The sequence below is a fragment of the Ranitomeya variabilis genome, chromosome 5, assembly GCF_051348905.1.
Source record: "Ranitomeya variabilis isolate aRanVar5 chromosome 5, aRanVar5.hap1, whole genome shotgun sequence".
In the NCBI taxonomy this organism is placed as follows: domain Eukaryota; kingdom Metazoa; phylum Chordata; class Amphibia; order Anura; family Dendrobatidae; genus Ranitomeya; species Ranitomeya variabilis.
In genome coordinates, this window is record NC_135236.1 from 512,610,418 (window position 1) to 512,630,349 (window position 19,932).

The 19,932-nt window shown below is 43.1% G+C and overlaps 1 protein-coding gene and 1 long non-coding RNA gene across 10 annotated transcripts in view; one reads left to right on the forward strand and one right to left on the reverse strand.

The window, feature by feature from the left end:
- LOC143776402 (uncharacterized) overlaps positions 1-16,195 on the forward strand; it is a 61,145-nt gene extending 44,950 nt beyond the window's left edge. The window contains exons 2-3 of the long non-coding RNA XR_013215822.1: positions 11,357-11,457; positions 15,406-16,195. This is a non-coding gene — a long non-coding RNA (uncharacterized LOC143776402). The remainder of the gene's footprint in view (positions 1-11,356; positions 11,458-15,405) is intronic.
- Positions 1-19,932, reverse strand: part of ABLIM3 (actin binding LIM protein family member 3) — a 222,284-nt gene that overhangs the window by 30,604 nt on the left and 171,748 nt on the right. For all 9 annotated transcript variants that reach the window (XR_013215818.1, XR_013215814.1, XR_013215816.1 and 6 more), the window contains exons 6-8: positions 15,651-15,744; positions 13,563-13,650; positions 4,197-4,255 (exon numbers count right to left, since the gene is read on the reverse strand). Coding sequence is in view for 1 of the 9 variants with exons in the window: in XM_077265770.1 (XP_077121885.1) it covers positions 4,197-4,255; positions 13,563-13,650; positions 15,651-15,744 (241 nt within the window). In the remaining 8 variants the exon portion in view is untranslated. The remainder of the gene's footprint in view (positions 1-4,196; positions 4,256-13,562; positions 13,651-15,650; positions 15,745-19,932) is intronic.

Genomic DNA, 19,932 nt, shown 5'->3' on the forward strand with positions numbered 1-19,932 from the left:
TATTCCGTTAGCTCAGTTTAGAGAGACAAGACACAAGGATCACTTTGCGGTGTGCTGCTACATCGCAGAATAACGTAGGTGAATGAGGTCGTATTACAATCTGTAAGGTACTGGGGTTTTTTTAGGGTTGGCATCAGTTCATTTAAAGAACATGGCTACAACTGTGAACATTCGTTTTTCTTTTTATTGTGAAGAAATCAACAAATAGGACAAAATAACTGAAAACTTCAGTGTGCATAACTATTCATCCCCCTGAAGTCGGTACTTTGTAGAGCCTCATTTTGTGGCAATTACAGCTGCAAGTCACTTTGGATAAGTCTCTATGAGCTTTCACATCTGGCAACTGGGATTTTTGCCTATTCCTCAAGGCAAAACTGCTCCCGCTCCTTCAAGTTAGATGGTTTCCTTTGATGAACAGCAATCTTCAAGTCTGACTACAGATTCTCAATTGGATTAACGTCTGGGCTTATACTAAGCCACTCCAAAATATTTACGCAATTCCACTTAAACCACTCGAGTATTGCTTTAGCAGCATGCTTTGGGTTATTAGCTTGTTGGAAGGGGAACCTCCATCCCAGTCTGAAATCACTGACAGACTGAAACAGGATTTGCTAAAGAATATCCCTGTATTTCACACCATCCATCTTCCCTTCAACTCGGACCATTTTCCCTGTCCCTGCTGCTGAAAAACATCCTCACAGCATGATGCTGCCACCAACATGTTTAACTGTGGGGATTGTGTTCTTGGGGTGATGAGCTGTTTTTCTTTGGCACCAGACATAGCGTTTACTTTGGTGGCCAAAAAGTTAAATTTTGGTCTCATATAAATACAGCTCCTTCCTCCATACATTTGGAGAGTTGTGTGTAAGTAAAGGCTATTTTCTGCCTACTTTTACATTAAAGGCCACTTCTATGGAGTGTACGGCTTATTGTAGTTGTATGGACAGATACACCAGTCTCTGCTTAATAACCAAGTAGCTCCTTCAGGGTTACCTTTGGCTTCTGTGCTGCCGCTCTGATTAATGCCCTACTTCCACAGGCTAAGAGTTTTGGTGAGCGGCCAACTCTTGGCAGGTTTGTTGTGGTACCAATGTTCTTTCCATTGATGATAATGCATCTGATGGTTCTCTGGGGATCATCAGAGATTGGGATATTTTTTTATAACCCAACCCTGACTTGTACTTCTTAACAACTTTGTATCTTACTTGTCTTGAGATGTCCTTGGTCTTCATGATGTTGTTTGGTTGCCTAATGGTGTTGCCGCCTCTGTGGCCTTTCAGAAAAGGTGTATATATACTGACAGACCATGTGACACTTAGATTACACACATGTGGCCTTCCTTTCACTAAGCATGTGACTTATGAAGGTAACTGATTGCACCAGAAATTTTTAGGAGCTTCAAAGCAAAAGGGGTGGATACATATGCACATTCCAATTTTTAGTTATTGTATCCCATAAGTTTAATTTTTGCCTAGATTTTTCTAACTTCACTACTATTTAGTGCTGATGCATCACAAACAAATTCAACAAAGCAAATGTAGCAGCAGCATAGAGCGAAAAAAAAACATGACATTACAGGTAAAATATCTGTCACCTTAGGTTCCCTTCACACGTCCGTATAAAATTGGTACCAGAAAAAACAGTACTGGTGTCATCAGTGTTTTGGATCAGTGAGCCATCGGTGTATCATCAGGGTGCCATCAGTGTGCCATCAGTGTATCATCACTGTGTCATCAGTGTGTCATTAGTGTGCCATCGGTGTATCATCAGTGTGCCATCAGTGTATCATCACTGTGTCATCAGTGTGCCATCAGTGTATGATCAGTGTATCATCAGGCCGGTTTCACACGTCAGTGGCTCCGGTACGTGAGGTGACAGTTTCCTCACGTACCGGAGACACTGACACACGTAGACCCATAAAAATCAATGCATCTGTGCAGATGTCATTTATTTTTTGCGGACCGTGTCTCCGTGTGCCAAACACGGAGACATGTCAGTGTTCGTGGGAGCGCACGTTTTACACGGACCCAATAGAGTCAATGGGTCCGCGTAAAACACGCACCTCACACGGACATTCTCCGTCTGGGGTCCGTGTGCGTGCAGGAGACAGCGCTACAGTAAGCGCTGTCCCCCCCACATGGTGCTGAAGCCGGTATTCATATCTTCCCTGTAGCAGCGTTTGCTATAGAGAAAATATGAAGAATAGTGTTAAAAATAAAGATTTAGGTGTCCGCCGCCCTCCCACCCCCTGTGCGCCCCCCCGCTGGTCAGAAAATACTTATCCGGGTCCCCCGTCGGCTGTCGCTCCTTCCTGGTCTGGCCGCGCCTCCTACTGTATGCGGTCACGTGGGGCCGATCAATTACAATCATGAATAGTCGGCTCCGCCCCTATGGGAGGTGGAGCCACATATTCATGACTGTAAATGATCGGGCCCACGTGACCGCATGCAGGAGAAGCCGTGGCAAGACCAAGAAGGAGCGACAGCCGACGGGGGACCCGGGTAAGTATTTTCTGACCAGCGGGGGGGCGCACAGGGGGTGGGGGGGCGGCGGACACCTAAATCTTTATTTTTAACACTATTCTTCATATTTTCTCTGCAGCAAACGCTACTGCAGAGAGGATATGAATCGCAGCTTCAGCACCATGCAGAGTGGGTACCACACGCTCCGTGTGGTACCCACTCGCCATACGGGCGGCACACGTGTGCCGCAGGTATGGCCTCCGTGAGTTCCCAGGCACACGGACACGGATAACTCCGGTACCGATTTATTCCGGTACCGGAATTATCTGGACGTGTGGGACAGCCCTCAGTGTGCCATCAGTGTATCATCACTGTGTCATCAGTATGTCATTAGTGTGCCATCGGTGTATCATCAGGGTGCCATGAGTGTATCATCACTGTGTCATCAGTGTGTCATTAGTGTGCCATCGGTGTATCATTAGTGTGCCATCAGTGTATCATCACTGTGTCATCAGTGTGTCATCAGTGTGCCATCAGTGTATGATCAGTGTATCATCAGTGTGCCATCAGTGTATCATCACTGTGTCATCAGTATGTCATTAGTGTGCCATCGGTGTATCATCAGTGTGCCATCAGTGTATCATCAGTGTGTCATCAGTGTGTCATCAGTGTATCATCAGTGTATCATCAGTGTGCCATCAGTGTGCCATCAGTGTGCCATCAGTGTGCCAGTGTGCCATCAGTGTATCATCACTGTGTCATTAGTGTGCCATTGGTGTGCCATCAGTGTATCATCACTGTGTCATCAGTATGTCATCAGTGTGCCATCAGTATGTCATTAGTGTGCCATCGGTGTATCATCAGTGTGCCATCAGTGTGTCATCAGTGTATCATCAGTGTATCATCAGTGTGTCATCAGTGTGCCATCAGTGTATCATCACTGTGTCATTAGTGTGCCATTGGTGTGCCATCAGTGTATCATCACTGTGTCATCAGTGTGTCATCAGTGTGCCATCAGTGTATGATCAGTGTATCATCAGTGTGCCATCAGTGTATCATCACTGTGTCATCAGTGTGTCATTAGTGTGCCATCAGTGTATGATCAGTGTATCATCAGTGTATGATCAGTGTATCATCAGTGTGCCATCAGTGTATAATCAGTGTGCCATCAGTGTTTTGGATCAGTGTGCCATCAGTGTTTCGGATCAGTGTGCCATCAGGATATCATCAGTGTGCCATCAGGATATCATCAGTGTGCCATCAGTGTTTTGGATCAGGGTGCCATCAGGATATCATCAGTGTGCCATCAGGATATCATCAGTGTGCCATCAGTGTTTTGGATCAGTGTGCCATCAGGATATCATAGGTGTGCCATCAGTGTTTTTCTGGTATGGATAAGGAAAGAATGAAATGACAAAGCTTTTCCTATACTCCGTAATGTTAAACACATACAGGACACGGATTGTACACGGATGGCATCTGCGTACCTGTTTTTCACAGATCCATAGATGTGTATTGGCCGAAAATAAGCGGACATGTCCCCATGTGGTCCACATGGACACAAAGTCTGTCTGAAAACACGGACATGTGAAGACCACCATAGGTTATAATGGGTACATATGGTATATGTGAAAAAAATGGATGCTACATGTCTCCAAAACACGCACACGTGAAGGAGGCTCTAAGGAAAGTGAACAAAACCAATTACTATATGGCCGTTTAAAGTCCACTCACTTTTAGCTTTTTCTCTGCACGGGCCGCCTGCTTACAGATTGGATGCCATACTTCAGAGCCTAGAGAAAATAGAAATTTCTACTTAACAGGAATAATGCCACGTAATTAGAAGTAGTTTATTAAAAGGGTAAAAAAAAAAGAAATGAGATGAAGTGGAACGTACAATCAGATGCTGCTTTCCGCGCTATCCTTGATCCACACACTGAAAACACATTTCCACAGATCACTGGTACTTAATGGGATAGTGGGAACACGCAGCAGTATTTGAAGGTCACCTTCAGCGTGACGGAGGCTCTCTTGGGAATCCTTGATAATAGCTCTGTCTGAATTCTTTGTTCTTCTGGCACTCAAGGCGAGATGGAGATTTACATTTCTAAAAAACCACTGACGATATATGGTGCACTGCCACTACGGTATAGTACGAGGTGCCGCAGCAGCCTTTACAAATGTGAAAGGGGAGTTAATAGAAATCTGGTATACATCACAGCCAGCAGATGGAGGAAATGTGGGGTGCAGCCAAAGGTGAGCAGCCCACATACGAGTATGGGGAATTCAGAATGATAAGTAGATTTATAGACATGGGGAGCTTTCAGGCTACAGCGCTCTAACACATGTTAGAGCCATATTTAGATTAGCTTATATTGTTATTGAAGTATTATCAGCATTTTTAAAGATAAATAATACATTTTTGGAAATTATTTGCTTTGACAACTAATCACTAAAAAATTGCAATTTTCCGTAACCAATAATACTACAGCTAAGAAATCACTGCAGGCCAGAAGAGGGCGCCAATGATCTCAATTTTCCGAATGTGAGCTGGGGTTGGGAAATTATGTGAGGTGATGTAATCCGAAATATATTGTGGAGCACGAGGTCCGCCGTTATAGGGGATGAGCACCTTTGTGCACAGATTTCTGGGATGACATTGAGAGACAGCAGTAATGGAATCCACTCACTATAATTAGAGCTGGGGGGTATAAGGCCACATTCACACGTTCAGTATTTGGTCAGTATTTTACCTCAGTATTTGTAAGCCAAAACCAGGAGTGGGTGATAAATACAGAAGTGGTGACGTGTTTCTATTATACTTTCCTCTGATTGTTCCACTCCTGGTTTTCACTTACAAAGGCCGGCCTCACACTTGGCGTAAGACAATACGCCACGTATTATACGTCCGTACTACGGCCGTAATACAGAGAAATGTTCCCAAAATATTGATCCGTAGTCAGGGTGTTTCAGCGTATTTTGCGCATGGCATCCTCCGTATGTAATCCGTATGGCATCCGTACTGCGAGATTTTCGCGCAGGCTTGCAAAACCGACATCTAATGGATTTATGTGCTCAAATGTTCGGGAAAACATATATACAGTATATATATATATATATATACACTCACCGGCCACTTTATTAGGTACACCATGCTAGTAACGGGTTGGACCCCTTTTGCCTTCAGAACTGCCTCAATTCTTCGTGGCATAGATTCAACAAGGTGCTGGAAGCATTCCTCAGAGATTTTGGTCCATATTGACATGATGGCATCACACAGTTGCCGCAGATTTGTCGGCTGCACATCCCAAAGATGCTCCATACAAGGCAGGATGGATCCATGCTTTCATGTTGTTTACGCCAAATTCTGACCCTACCATCCGAATGTCGCAGCAGAAATCGAGACTCATCAGACCAAGCAACGTTTTTCCAATCTTCTACTGTCCAATTTCGATGAGCTTGTACAAATTGTAGCCTCAGTTTCCTGTTCTTAGCTGAAAGGAGTGGTACCCGGTGTGGTCTTCTGCTGCTGTAGCCCATCTGCCTCAAAGTTCGACGCACTGTGCATTCAGAGATGCTCTTAGGCCTACCTTGGTTGTAACGGGTGGCGATTTGAGTCACTGTTGCCTTTCTATCAGCTCGAACCAGTCTGCCCATTCTCCTCTGACCTCTGGCATCAACAAGGCATTTCCGCCCACAGAACTGCCGCTCACTGGATTTTTTTTCTTTTTCGGACCATTCTCTGTAAACCCTAGAGATGGTTGTGCGTGAAAATCCCAGTAGATCAGCAGTTTCTGAAATACTCAGACCAGCCCTTCTGGCACCAACAACGATGCCACGTTCAAAGGCACTCAAATCACCTTTCTTCCCCATACTGATGCTCGGTTTGAACTGCAGGAGATTGTCTTGACCATGTCTACATGCCTAAATGCACTGAGTTGCCGCCATGTGATTGGCTGATTAGAAATTAAGTGTTAACAAGAAGTTGGACAGGTGTACCTAATAAAGTGGCCAGTGAGTGTATATATATATATATATATATATATGTCATTGAGACACATATATATATATTCTGTATTTAGATTTCATTCAGCGCGATATCTGTGAACAGCCGGTAATTCAATTGCCGGCTTTTCATTTCTCCTGCACAAACCCGACAGGATATGAGACATGGTTTACATACAGTAAACCATCTCATATCCCCCTTTTTTTTGCATATTCCACACTACTAATGTTAGTAGTGTGTATGTGCAAAATTTCAGCGCTGTAGCTGCTAAAATAAAGGGTTAAATGGCGGAAAAAATTGGCGTGGGCTCCCGCGCAATTTTCTCCGCCAGAATGGTAAAGCCAGTGACTGAGGGCAGATATTAATAGCCAGGAGAGGGTCCATGGTTATTGGCCCCCCCGTGGCTAAAAACATCTGCCCCCAGCCACCCCAGAAAAGGCACATCTGGAAGATGCGCCTATTCTGGCACTTGGCCACTCTCTTCCCACTCCCTATAGCGGTGGGATATGGGGTAATGAAGGGTTAATGCCACCTTGCTATTGGAAGGTGACATTAAGCCAGATTAATAATGGAGAGGCGTCAATTATGACACCTATCCATTATTAATCCAATTGTTGGAAAGGGTTAAAAAACACACACACACATGATTTAAAAGTATTTTAATGAAATAAACACAGCGGTTGTTGTAATAATTTATTGCTCTCTCATTCCATTTTCAGACCCTCGCTTGGAAAAATAATAAACACACAAGATACATACCCTCTCTGATGAACTGTCACGTCCCACGAAGTAATCCATCTGAAGGGGTTAACTAATATTACAGGCAGAGCTGCGATAAACCACTCGCTCGTGCCTGTAATCCCCGGGTGCTGAAAGGAAAGCAGTGATCTATACTTACATTCAGTCGCGGTGATGCGCCCCTGCTGGATGTTCTCATGAACTGCAGCCTGGGAACTTTTTCCCACGCTCCAGGTCATATGACGACATTCACCAGGGGGCGCATCACCGCGACTGAAGGAAATGTAGGTCAATGACCTATAGTTACCTTCAGTCGCGGTGATGCGCCCCCTGGTGGATGTCCTCATATGACCTGGAGCGTGGGAAAAAGTTCCCAGGCTGCAGTTCATGAGAACATCCAGCAGGGGCGCATCACCGCGACTGAATGTAAGTATAGATCACTGCTTTCCTTTCAGCACCCGGGGATTACAGGCACGAGCGAGTGGTTTATCGCAGCTCTGCCTGTAATATTAGTTAACCCCTTCAGATGGATTACTTCGTGGGACGTGACAGTTCATCAGAGAGGGTATGTATCTTGTGTGTTTATTGTTTTGCCAAGCGAGGGTCTGAAAATGGAATGAGAGAGCAATAAATTATTACAACAACCGCTGTGTTTATTTCAATAAAATACTTTTAAATCATGTGTGTGTGTGTTTTTTAACCCTTTCCAACAATTGGATTAATAATGGATAGGTGTCATAATTGACGCCTCTCCATTATTAATCTGGCTTAATGTCACCTTCCAATAGCAAGGTGGCATTAACCCTTCATTACCCCATATCCCACCGCTACAGGGAGTGGGAAGAGAGTGGCCAAGTGCCAGAATAGGCGCATCTTCCAGATGTGCCTTTTCTGGGGTGGCTGGGGGCAGATGTTTTTAGCCACGGGGGGGCCAATAACCATGGACCCTCTCCTGGCTATTAATATCTGCCCTCAGTCACTGGCTTTACCATTCTGGCGGAGAAAATTGCGCGGGAGCCCACGCCAATTTTTTCCGCCATTTAACCCTTTATTTCAGCAGCTACAGCGCTGAAATTTTGCACATACACACTACTAACATTAGTAGTGTGGAATATGCAAAAAAAAGGGGGATATGAGATGGTTTACTGTATGTAAACCATGTCTCATATCCTGTCGGGTTTGTGCAGGAGAACTGAAAAGCCGGCAATTGAATTACCGACTTTTCACTAACACCGCTGCGTATTTCTCGCAAGTCACACTGCAGGTCCGTGTGGAATCCGTATTTTTCTCGCCCCCATAGACTTTCATTAGCGATTTTTTTGCGCAATACGCTGACAAACGCAGCATGCTGCGATTTTGTACGGCCGTAGAAAGCCGTATAATACTGAACCGTAATATACGGCAGATAGGAGCAGCCCCATTGAGAATAATTGTGCCGTTTATTTTGCGAGTTTTACGGACATAATTTCTGCGCTCTTACGTCCGTAAAACTCGCTAGTGTGAGGCCGGCCAAATACTGAGGTAAAATACTGACCAAATACTGAATGTGGCCTAAGAGATCTCAGGGCCATGCTCTGTAGTGGTTTACCTAAGAGCCCATGGGACTCACAGTTCTAGCAAATGGTTGGAGACCACGCTGTCGAAACCCTCATTTCTCCCATGGTATTTTCTGCCATATATCAATGGCCTTACACAATTTTAATATTTACGCCGCACCTTTTTTCCCAGGAATATAGGGTCTTTATTGAACACTTTTTATACATTTTATACAGGGCATCTCCACCTTTCCTTTAATTTGGGAAAGGATGGTAAAATTTCACTGTGTCCAGGTAAACAACACAGAAATTCCCACCATAGCCATTACAGCCGTGGAGACCACATTCTAGCCGCAGTTGTCCCACAATTTCACTGTGGCTTGCAGCACTGGCGGACACAGACAGAAGGGGGCCCCTGTGCTAGAGCAGTATATCTATATAGTTCATCATAATGCACAATTTACCTGTTTTAGAGGTGGAAATGGGCCCCCTTACCTCTTGGGCCCCCTTAGCAGCTGCCAGGTTGCACCAATGATATGTAAGAGCTTGGCTTGCAGGTGATGTTCTTATCTGTGAAGCCCGGTATAGAAACCCCCACACCCGTCAATGAACCATAGTAGTGAAATGTAATATACTGAATGGCTGTGCTCCTGTAATGAGTACTGAGTGATGTCTGCAGTCAGCGAGCTCACCAGGGACCTTGTAGGGTTTCTCTGACTACAGGACCTGATGGACCTGGCACAATGCTGTACTAACGGAGCTCTAGTGATGCTGAACTCAGATCAGATCTTGTCTCCCTGATGTAAGAGAGCTGCCCTTGGATGTTTTGTGCAGTGACAGTTATATCACCGGACCAAGGACTTTTTCTCTTATTAAATACATCAACATCTTTTTTTAATCTTTTTCAATAATATAAGGTATGTACAGCGGCAACAAATTGAGTATGAAACTATTCTGTGATATTTTTTACAATTTTGATTCATACATAGAATAAATGTTGCAAATCTAAAGGATGGCGGCTTGTACTGCGAAAACAAGTTATCACTTTTCCATAGGATAAGCGATAATTGATCAGCGAGTGTCTGACAAGTGGAAACCACATAGATTGGCAGAATGGGGCTCTTTTATCCCCTTTGTAATGGCAGAAAGTATGTTCGACCGATCTTCCATTCATTACATATGGGCTGCACTTGGCTTTTTCCAGCAGCCCCATAGAGAATGAATAGCGCACCGTCTGACATGCCGTCCCATTTTGTAATGGGGATAAAAATATTCTGATCTACTGATCTATGAAGGTCCCAACAGTGAGACACCCACCGATCAGCAAGTTGTCACCTTTTCCTGTGGATAGGGCATAACTTGTTTTAATTGGTCAACCCCTTTAAACTGCATTCAGACAGGTTGATCTGTGTAATATGATCGTTCTGTCCCCATGCAACTTCATGTTATTGGCAGGACATCTGATTCCATGGGGCAATGTGCTGCTGATAATAATGATTTTTATGCCATCATAAATTATCCGAACACCCAACGGACAAGAGTTTTGTTTGTTTATTAAGTGATCACCTACAGTACATGTCCACATACAAACACTCAATTCACAGATTCTCAGCCCGTCTAAATACACCTTTACGCAAGTTCCAACATATCTTGATTTTCTGTACCAGAAAATATATTCTTTGCAGGAGGAAAATCTCTTTGGCAGTCCCACAGAGAATGAATGATCGACTTCAGCTCCATTCAAAGGAGAAACCAAAATTATGGTGACCAGTAGGGGTCTCAGCGGTTGAAGCCCCACTGATCTAGTAAATATCACCTAACATGTGGATCCGTGGTTACTTGCTCTTACTGGAATACCTGTTTAATAGCAACTGGTTCAGACTTTTACACTACTTGTATGGAAATTTCTTACTGCCTCACAATAAAATGTTAAAGCACCACTTCAGCAATTTTTTTTATTGCAGCAATGAAGTGGTGCTACTAATGTAAGATCCCTGCACCTAGTATTATACTCCCCACGTGCTGTCTTCAGCTCTTTCCGGCACCGCTCCGGCCCTACGTCACCATCTCTTGACTGTAACTTGTGAATGACAGGTCACAAGCTCTCAATGCAAGTCTAAGTGATCAAGAACGAGGCTATCATAGACTTGCAATGAAAAGTGATCTCTTGCTTGCTGCAGCTAACACAGAAGTGATCTGGCAGGTCATAACCTCTTGAAGACCAATCGGATAACAGCATAAGACGACGGATCGTAAGTATAAGACTAAGTGCAGGATCCTTATGCAACGTGGCGCAGGGCAGTAGCCATGCCTGAGGTACTTGTCTTTCGCACCACGGCATGCTACATGAAGATGGGGGCCCTGGCTGTGTGTGTAAGCTTGGTCCACGGAAGCACTGCACCCTTGCAGGTCGCATGATGCAAGTGACTTTGGATGGCCAGGACTAGATGTTGAGGAGGTCAATGAGGGAGAAAACCAGACAACAATGAACAGATTTCTACTGGACAGTAACTTGTAGGGAACAATCTATAATAGGTAGCGTGTGCATCATTTCAATGACTTTTCTTTTAGAACATGGAGCATCTTCACACTCATTTTCTGCTTTCCTTCTCTAGGTTCACTTGCCTCTGCCTCATTTAGCATCTCTACCTTCAGCAACACCCAGTGCAGTACTTTGAGAGTCTCTCCTGGTCCCCAATAACGATACCACCGTCCAGTAAGTAAGAGTCTTATACTTCAAAGCGCGGTTCCACATTCTTCTTTCTCTTAGGAGAACAAGTTTGCCACTATGGCCGTTACTTAACTTCTCTACTTGCTGATGCCTTGGAACTACCGCCTGGGGTATTTTCTTTGTCTCACATTCCCTGTTCCATCCTGGCCCGTTACCTCTCTGTCTTGCAAACAAGGGGCTGTACTGCTAGGCGTCCTGTCCCAAGCTTTGTCCTCCTTTCGCATTTCCATTCTTCACTCCAGATCTCGTAATCTACTGCCTCGGTCTCCACTCACGTCAGGGACACCCACATCACGTGGCTCTGCTGACTAGTCAGACCATAGGTCTGCTTCTGTTGCAGGCTGGTCCCTATCTGTCATCCTGACAGGAAACTGTCTCTGTCCCTTCACTTTAGCCCCTCCCACTGTGGTCTAGTTACAGCTATTAACTCTAACTCTCCCTACTATCAGGCAGAATACAACATTGCTGCTAATAACACATGTCACAATACATATTACACATGACAACAATATACAGGTGCTTCTCACAAAATTAGAATATCATCAAAAAGTTACTTTACTTCAGTTCTTCAATACAAAAAGTGAAACTCATATATTATATAGAGTCATTTCAAACAGAGTGATCTATTTCAAGTGTTTATTTCTGTTAATGTTGATGATTATGGCTTATAGCCAATGAAAACCCAAAAGTCATTATCTCAGTAAATTAAGATAGTTTATAATACCAGCTTGAAAAATTATTTTAAAATTGGAAGTGTTGGCTTACTGATGTGTCTGTTCAGTAAGTGCACTCAATACTTGGTGGGGGCTCCTTTTGCATCAATTACTGCATCAATGTGGTGTGGCATGGAGGTGATCAGCCTGTGGCACTGCTGAGGTGTTATGGAAGCCCAGGCTGCTTTGATAGCCTCCATCTCGTCTGCATTGTTGGGTCTGGTGTCTCTCATCTTCCTCTTCACAATACCCCATAGATTCTCTATGGAGTTAAGGTCAGATGAGTTTGCTGTCCAATCAAGCACAGTGATACTGTTGCTTTTAAACCAGGTATTGGTACTTTTGGCAGTGTGGACAGGTGCCAAGTCCTGCTGGAGAATGAAACTCTGGGACCTTGATTTCCAACTGAAATGCAAAATGTACTTTCATCTGAAAACAACACCTTGGATCACTGAGCAACAGTCCAGTTATTTTTCTCCTTGGCCCAGGTAAGATGCTTCTGGCGTTGTCTATTGGTCATGAGTGGCTTGACACAAGGAGTGTGACACTTGTAGCCCATGTCCTGGATACGTCTGTGTGTGGTGGCTCTTGAAGCAATGACTCCAGCAGCAGCCCACTCCTTGTGAATCTCTCCTGAAATTTTGAATAGCCTTTTCATAACAATCCTTTCAAGGCTTCGGTTATCCCGGTTGCTTGTGCACCTTTTTCTACCTCACTTTTTCCTTCCACTCAACTTTCCATTAATATGCTTGGATACAGCACTCTGAACAGCCAGCTTCTTTAGCAATGACCTTTTGTGGCTTACCCTCCTTGTGGAGTGTGACTATGACTGCTTTCTGGACATCTTCCAAGTAAGCAGTCTTCCCCATGATTGTGGAGCCACTGAAACAGACTGAATGCTTAGGAAGCTTTTGCAGGTGTTTTTTGTTAATTTTTCTAATTTACTGAGATAATTACGTTTGGGTTTTCATTGGCTGTAAGCCATAATCATCAACATTAACAGAAATAAACACTTGGAATAGATCACTCTGTTTGTAATGACTCTATACAATATATGAGTTTCACTTTTTGCATTGAAGTACTGAAATTTGATGATATTCTAATTTTGTGAGAAGCACTTGTATGTGTCTTCAAGGAAGAGCTTGGGCAGTTTGTCCATCTCCTTACACTTACTCCAGTGCTGGAATAAAAACAAATGCTAGAGTGGTACTATAACAAACTTTTTGTACATGCAAAAAAAGTTATTTCTAGGGAAGGCAATTGTTTTGTGACAGTTTCCATGACAACTCATATAATTTAACTGATAAATGAATTAGTGAGCCAATCAGACTCACTGCTTATTCACAGGTGGACACTACCTTGCCCAATATGTCCTACCTGTAAGATACATTTCCTCTCCTTCTGAAAACATCTGCTGGCAGCGTACACACCGGGCACATGTTGGGTGATAATGCTTGCCACCTGCCTGAAGAAATAAGATATTTACTTTATTCAGTTCTATCACATATAAAATGTAACTAAAAAGGACACGTCACACTGTAAATCTACATTGTAAAAAAAACAGTTGCAATTCATAAAAATAACAAATGGGCTGTAATAGTGGTCACAGTTATTGGACCCTCACAGATCAGACATTGAATGCATATGCTAATGTTATTATGGAACTTTACATATTTTATAAGTACAAGCCAGGTCATTGCAATAAGCAAAGCTTTGCTAGACCATGAAAGTAATTACCTTACAATGAAAAGTAGTTTGACAAAAAATAAATCAGTAAAACGCGTATATTAGACCAAATATTGATTTCTGCAGTCTTATTACCCATTAGAGTATGTCCTAATCGCAGTGCCAAAAATGCTTTTGCTTAAAGAATCTATCAGCACAATTTATTAATGTAAAGTAGACTCATGGCCAAAATATCCCTGTTATGCTGATTAAATTGGTTCTTTTAGTGAAGGAATCCGCTCTGTGGTTCTTGTTTAACAACATTTGAAGTTTTTAATCTAATGATATTTCAGTGCACAACGGCGGGACTGTGGGTAGGGTCTTCTCCTCCTGGTCTGGCCTCTTCGCCCTCCTACGGTGCTTCAATGCAAGGTCACTAATTTTTCAGTGACCCCGTCCCGTTTGAAATTTCACACCACCGCCGGAATTGGTGTTGGCAATGCGTGTGCAATTTGACTCAACTTTTGGACTTCAATATAACGGCACCGAAGGCGTCGCATGTGCAGATCGAGATCTTGGCTCAATGACGTCTTCATTGAGCCGAGATCTCAATTTGCGAATGCGCCGCCTCCGACGCCACTTAACTGAAAGATAAAAGATCAGCCGTCATATTAAACTGCACATGTGCCACCCACACATGTGACAGCGGCGTGAAATTTCAAACAGGAGGTGGGGATGTCAATGAAACACTGGAGGCAAGGGGAACGGCTGGAGCTGGAGGAGAAAACCCTACTCAAAGTCCCACTCTTGTGCACTGAAATATAATTAGAAGAAAACTTCAAATGCTGATTAAACAAGAACCACAGAGCAGATTTCTTTACTAAATGTATCAAGTTTATCAGTACTGAAAAAAGATAAGGGAAAAATTTAAACGCAATATGGTTTTATCCATGTAACAATGTACGAGTTATAAGTAAAGGTACAGTAATGCTCACCTGGTGTGGTTGTAACAGTCACATCACTAGTAAGGTTTCAAAATACAATTTTTCCAGCTGATGCAGCTCCACAGGTTGGTAGATCCAGTGTGGTATTGAGGTATTTTGAGATGTGGATAACCTGTGTTGCTGGTAATGTGTCCACAAATAATTCCAATATGAGGTGTAGAAGGTTTATTTTCAATGCGTTTCGAAGTTCTCAGACTTCTTCAGGAGTACCTCAAAGATCTTTGTGGTCTCCTGAAGAAGTTTGAGAACTTTGAAACGCGTTGAGAATAAACTGCACAGTTAGCGCAGGTTATCCGCATCTATGATTACCTCAATGTAATCAGTTTCACAGCGACATCATGGCAATGTCTTTTCTTTACATTGCTAAATTGTGCTGATGGCTTCTCTTTAAATGCCCTGGATTTCACCTTATGAATTGTAAAATATGAAAACTGAGTAGAAATCTGAAGCATAATTTGACATACTGTTAGTAACACCTCATACACAATGCTGGCACTGTAATACATTGTGGATTTTCTGCCTAAAAAGTCCTTTGCATATCCGTCCTGCAGGAACATACCCGACGTGGCAAGCAAAACAAGACACAAAACGTGGAGGCCGTCACTACCCGGTGACAGCATGGATTGGTGTAAAACAGTGTGAAGTGAAAGGCTGGGAAGCACTGAATAGTACAAGGTCCAAGGATGACATTACACCCAGCACACTGGACAAGTGCACATTACATGTCAGGATCAGTTTCTGTACTTTGTTCACATGCACCAAGTGGCCTGGCTTTGGCCTGTCATAACTCCCATACCTCCAGGACTCTGCCGCTGATGTATTTGTTGCAAGTTTCACATTTAATCCCAAACTGAGCATGGTAATCGGATTCACAGTAAGGCACGCCATCTCTGCAAGGCAAGAAGGAAGCGGGATGTGATAGAAAAGGTTTCATGAGGTCTAATTAGAGACTGGTGGTTACAAACCGCGAACGGGGGACACAGAACCCTAGAGGGAACTTGGCATTTGATAATTGCTAAGGGGGACAATTGTGCCTGTTTGCTCTTAAATACACCCACCATACAGAAGGAAGGCTGCACAATAGCAGCGTAGCAATACTCTATGGTTATTTTTAGCACTAGGGACTAGGGATAATTTTCAATCCATACAAAGTATTCCTTAAAGGATATGAACACCTTTGCAGAATTCAGTTTACGCAAAATGTGTATGTTTTTAGTTAAATGTTCTTTTTGCAGTAAGATCTTATTAGAAAATTTGGACTGTAAAATGAGCTAACGAGGAAATCAGTCAATGAGCTTATTCTGATAGAAGAGTCTCTAAGGCTGGAGTCAACAACAACAACAACAACAACAACAATATTCCTCAACTTTCTGCATAGAAGATGATAATCCATGTTTCTCACAACAGGTCTAGCTCGGCTACATTTAGATGGCAGGCTGCATGATGTGACTGTCATCCAGCAGAGACACTGAGCAGAGTGTGCACAGTGTCTCCCTGTGAACTCCTATCACCTGTCTGACAGCACCTTGAGCATGAGAAAGTTCTCATTGTGCCGTCAGACAGGTCCTGGGAGTTTGCAGCCAATGTACTCACTTCACCTATGTGATGTCAGCGCGAGCGCTGTAGCAGAGCTAGACCCATAGTGGGACAAATAGATTATCATCTTCTCGCGGAAAGGTGAGAAATATTGTTGTTTGTTTTTTTTATTTTTTTGTGGAAGACAACTGCATTGGTGGAATGGGCGAGGTTAAAACATAGAAACATAGACTGGTAGAGTTGGAAGGGACTTCCTGGGTCATCTGGTCCAACCCCCTGCTCAAAGCAGGATTCACTAAATCATCCCAGACAGAGGTCTGTCCAGCCTCTGTTTGAAGACTTCCATGGAAGGAGAACTCACCACCTCTCGTGGCAGCCTGTTCCACTCATTGATCACCCTAACTGTCCAAAAGTTTTTTCTAATATCTAATCTGTGTCTCCTACCATTCAGTTTCATCTCATTGCTTCTAGTCTTTCTTTGTGCAAATGAGAATAAAGATGATCCTTCTACAATGTGACAGGCCTTGAGATATTTGTAGACAGCTATTAAGTGTCCTCTCAGTCTTCTTTTTTGCAAGCAAAACATTCCCAAATCCTGTAACCGTTCCTCATAGGACATGGTTTGCAGACCGGTCACCATTCTGGTCGCTCTTCTCTGAACTTGCTCCAGTTTGTTGATTTTTAAAATATGCTGCCCAAAACTGGACACAGTATTGTAAGTATGGTTTAATTAAGATTTATTAAAGGAGTCTGTGTCATTATTTCAATTAAAGGACTTTTTTGTGTGTATTTTTATATGATATGACTATGGAGTTAGTAGTGGGGGCGTCTTATTGACGCCTACCCATTACTAACCTCGGGGCTTGATGTCACCTGACAATACAAAGGTGACATCAAACCCCCCAACTGTCACCCCACTTGCCACTGCTACAGGGCAAGTGGGAAGAGCGAGGCTAAGTGCCAGAATTGGCGCATCTTAGAGATGCTCCTTTTCTAGGGCGGCTGAGAGCTGATGTTTTTAGCCTGGGGGTGCAGTTTCCATGGCCCTTTCCTAGGCTATTAGTATCAGCTGTCTGCATAGCCTTTGCTGGTTATTAATTATAAGGGGACCCTACATATTTTTTTTTAGGGTCCCCCATTTAATAGCCAGTAAAGACTAAGTATACAGTTGTGAGCTGATATTAATCTCCATGGGTATTACCCCCTCCCCAGGCTATAAACATCGGCCCCCAGCCGTCGGCTTTCCCTCTGCTGGTTAAGATCTATCTATGTAATATTTATTCACATATATATGCATGTGTCACTGACATAAATATATCTATGTATTATTCTATGTGTATATATCTATTCTATCTACTCTATTCTAACCTGTCACACTGTGATTTTACTGTATTTGGCAGATGAATTGCCAGCTTTTCAAAGGACATAGGTGAGTAAAAATTGAACAGCACTTGCATGGTCCGAGTGCTGTGCGATTTGTTTCTCGCACCCATTGCATTGGCAAGTCTTGGTGCCAACTGCACACGCACTTTACACGCACGTCGAATATGCCTGAGAAAAAGAACACAGATGTGAGCTGCCCCATAGATTAACACTGGTCCGAGGGTTATGCGATGATTTCTCGCATTGCGCTTGTCTGTATTCTACGGTAGAGTCACTCTGGCCTAACAGTTATAGTGCCTTGAAATATCTGCTAAGCTGATTTATAATCAATTGAAAGTTAAGCTTTGATTTTAGTCAGCTTAGGTTCATCATTGGGTTCAAGCTTAGAGAAATAAGGAGTACAGACCCTGCCATCAAAACAAGCTCAGTGATACATTAAACTATTAGTTCATTTGGTGGGCTGCTATGGACAGTGTTACATAAAGGCTACAGAAGCAAAACTGTCCCAATGTTTATTAAAGCCCTATACAATGTAAATAAAAATACATGCATTTAAGTGAAAAAAAGGTTCCTAAAAATGTCAATAAACTTCAAAGCAAGTCAGCCAAGCTGTCTACGATGAATTACACAGATCCAATAGAGTTCTATTGCTTTAGAGGGATTATTCCTATAATTTTTACTGATGACATGTCAATTGGATGCCTCCATGAAGTGCTACCACATTTAAAGGGAATCTGTCAGCAAGTTTTTGCTACGTACTTTGACAGCAGCATAATGAAACCTGATTCCAGTGATTTATCTCTTAGTTTACTGACAGCAGCAATCAGATAGCAGCCATGACAGAATCACAGTTTTCTCTATTGCCGATTTAGCAGAGCTTAGATGTTGAGATGTGTATAACACCACTGACACCAGTGATTAGCAGGTTCCTGTATATTTAAAGCATCATGACAGAGAGCGGCTAATTAGTGGTGGGTGTGGTGTTAGACTAGGAGGCATGAGGCAGCTTGTCCTGTAGTGATAATCTCCAGCTGATAAAACACTGATTACGGAATCAGGATCTCTTCCCTTACATCATGGTCCTCTCGGATTATATAGCAAAAACCTGGTGACAGATTCCTTTTATGCTCATAGAGATGACTGCAGCTCCCAGCACCACCACCTGGCACTGTGTAGGAAACAATTAGAAGGGGGTCTACAGCAGCACAGCCCAAGGTTAAACCCACACTGATGAGATGGAAAATCCTGTTTATGCTCCATATAGGCACAAGTTATGGACTTAATGGTTCACGTATCTAAACAAGTGAACGTACCCCTGGTCACATGATTTGTAATTTAGCACCATCTTTAATTTAGTGTACCTCTGGCCAAAAAATAAAAGCATGAGTCCACAGTGTAAGTGTCATAATTCAGTGCAGTCTTGTGAATTATGGTATACTGTTTGTGCTCTAGATTTCTGACGACTGTTTCTGAAATGAGAAGAATCTGTCTGACAGCTACAAACTTCAGATATAATAGGAAAATGTAGGGCAAATTTCCAACCGAGGTTTGGTCAGATCACACGACTGAATCATGTAGCTGCCAACATCTAGGTGGAAGACACTCACAGTTACAGTATGTTGTTTACGCACAGCCCCAGCCAGGGACAGCAGTATTTGTGGAGCTCCGAAAAAGATTGCTGTTCTCCTTGTGGCTGTATGTAAATAACATTTTTATCGGATATATATATACACTTTGGAACAGTATGAAAAGTAACACATTTGTCTGCATGAGATACATAATTTAGATTGGATGGAGCCCAATGCAGAAGGTGCAATATATAGATGATAGATTCTATACATATATGTATGTGTATATAGCATCTTCTGAATAGGGCCCCATCTAGTCTAAAGGCAATTTAAATTAAAGGGGTTATCCACTGCAGCTTAATCAATACAGGACCATAACTAAAATAAAAACAATGGATACTCACTTCTTGCAGCGGTTTTCTTTCCGCAATGTCAGTGCTGCTGTTGAATGGTGTTGGCTGCAGCAAATAAGCAGCAGTTGTCCGACTTCACCTTTACTATTCCGTCAGAGTGGACGTCCGCCCAGATCTGATTTGACTGCAGCCAAAGTACAGCCATTCGCTTGCTCAGGAGGCATGTGACAAATCAATG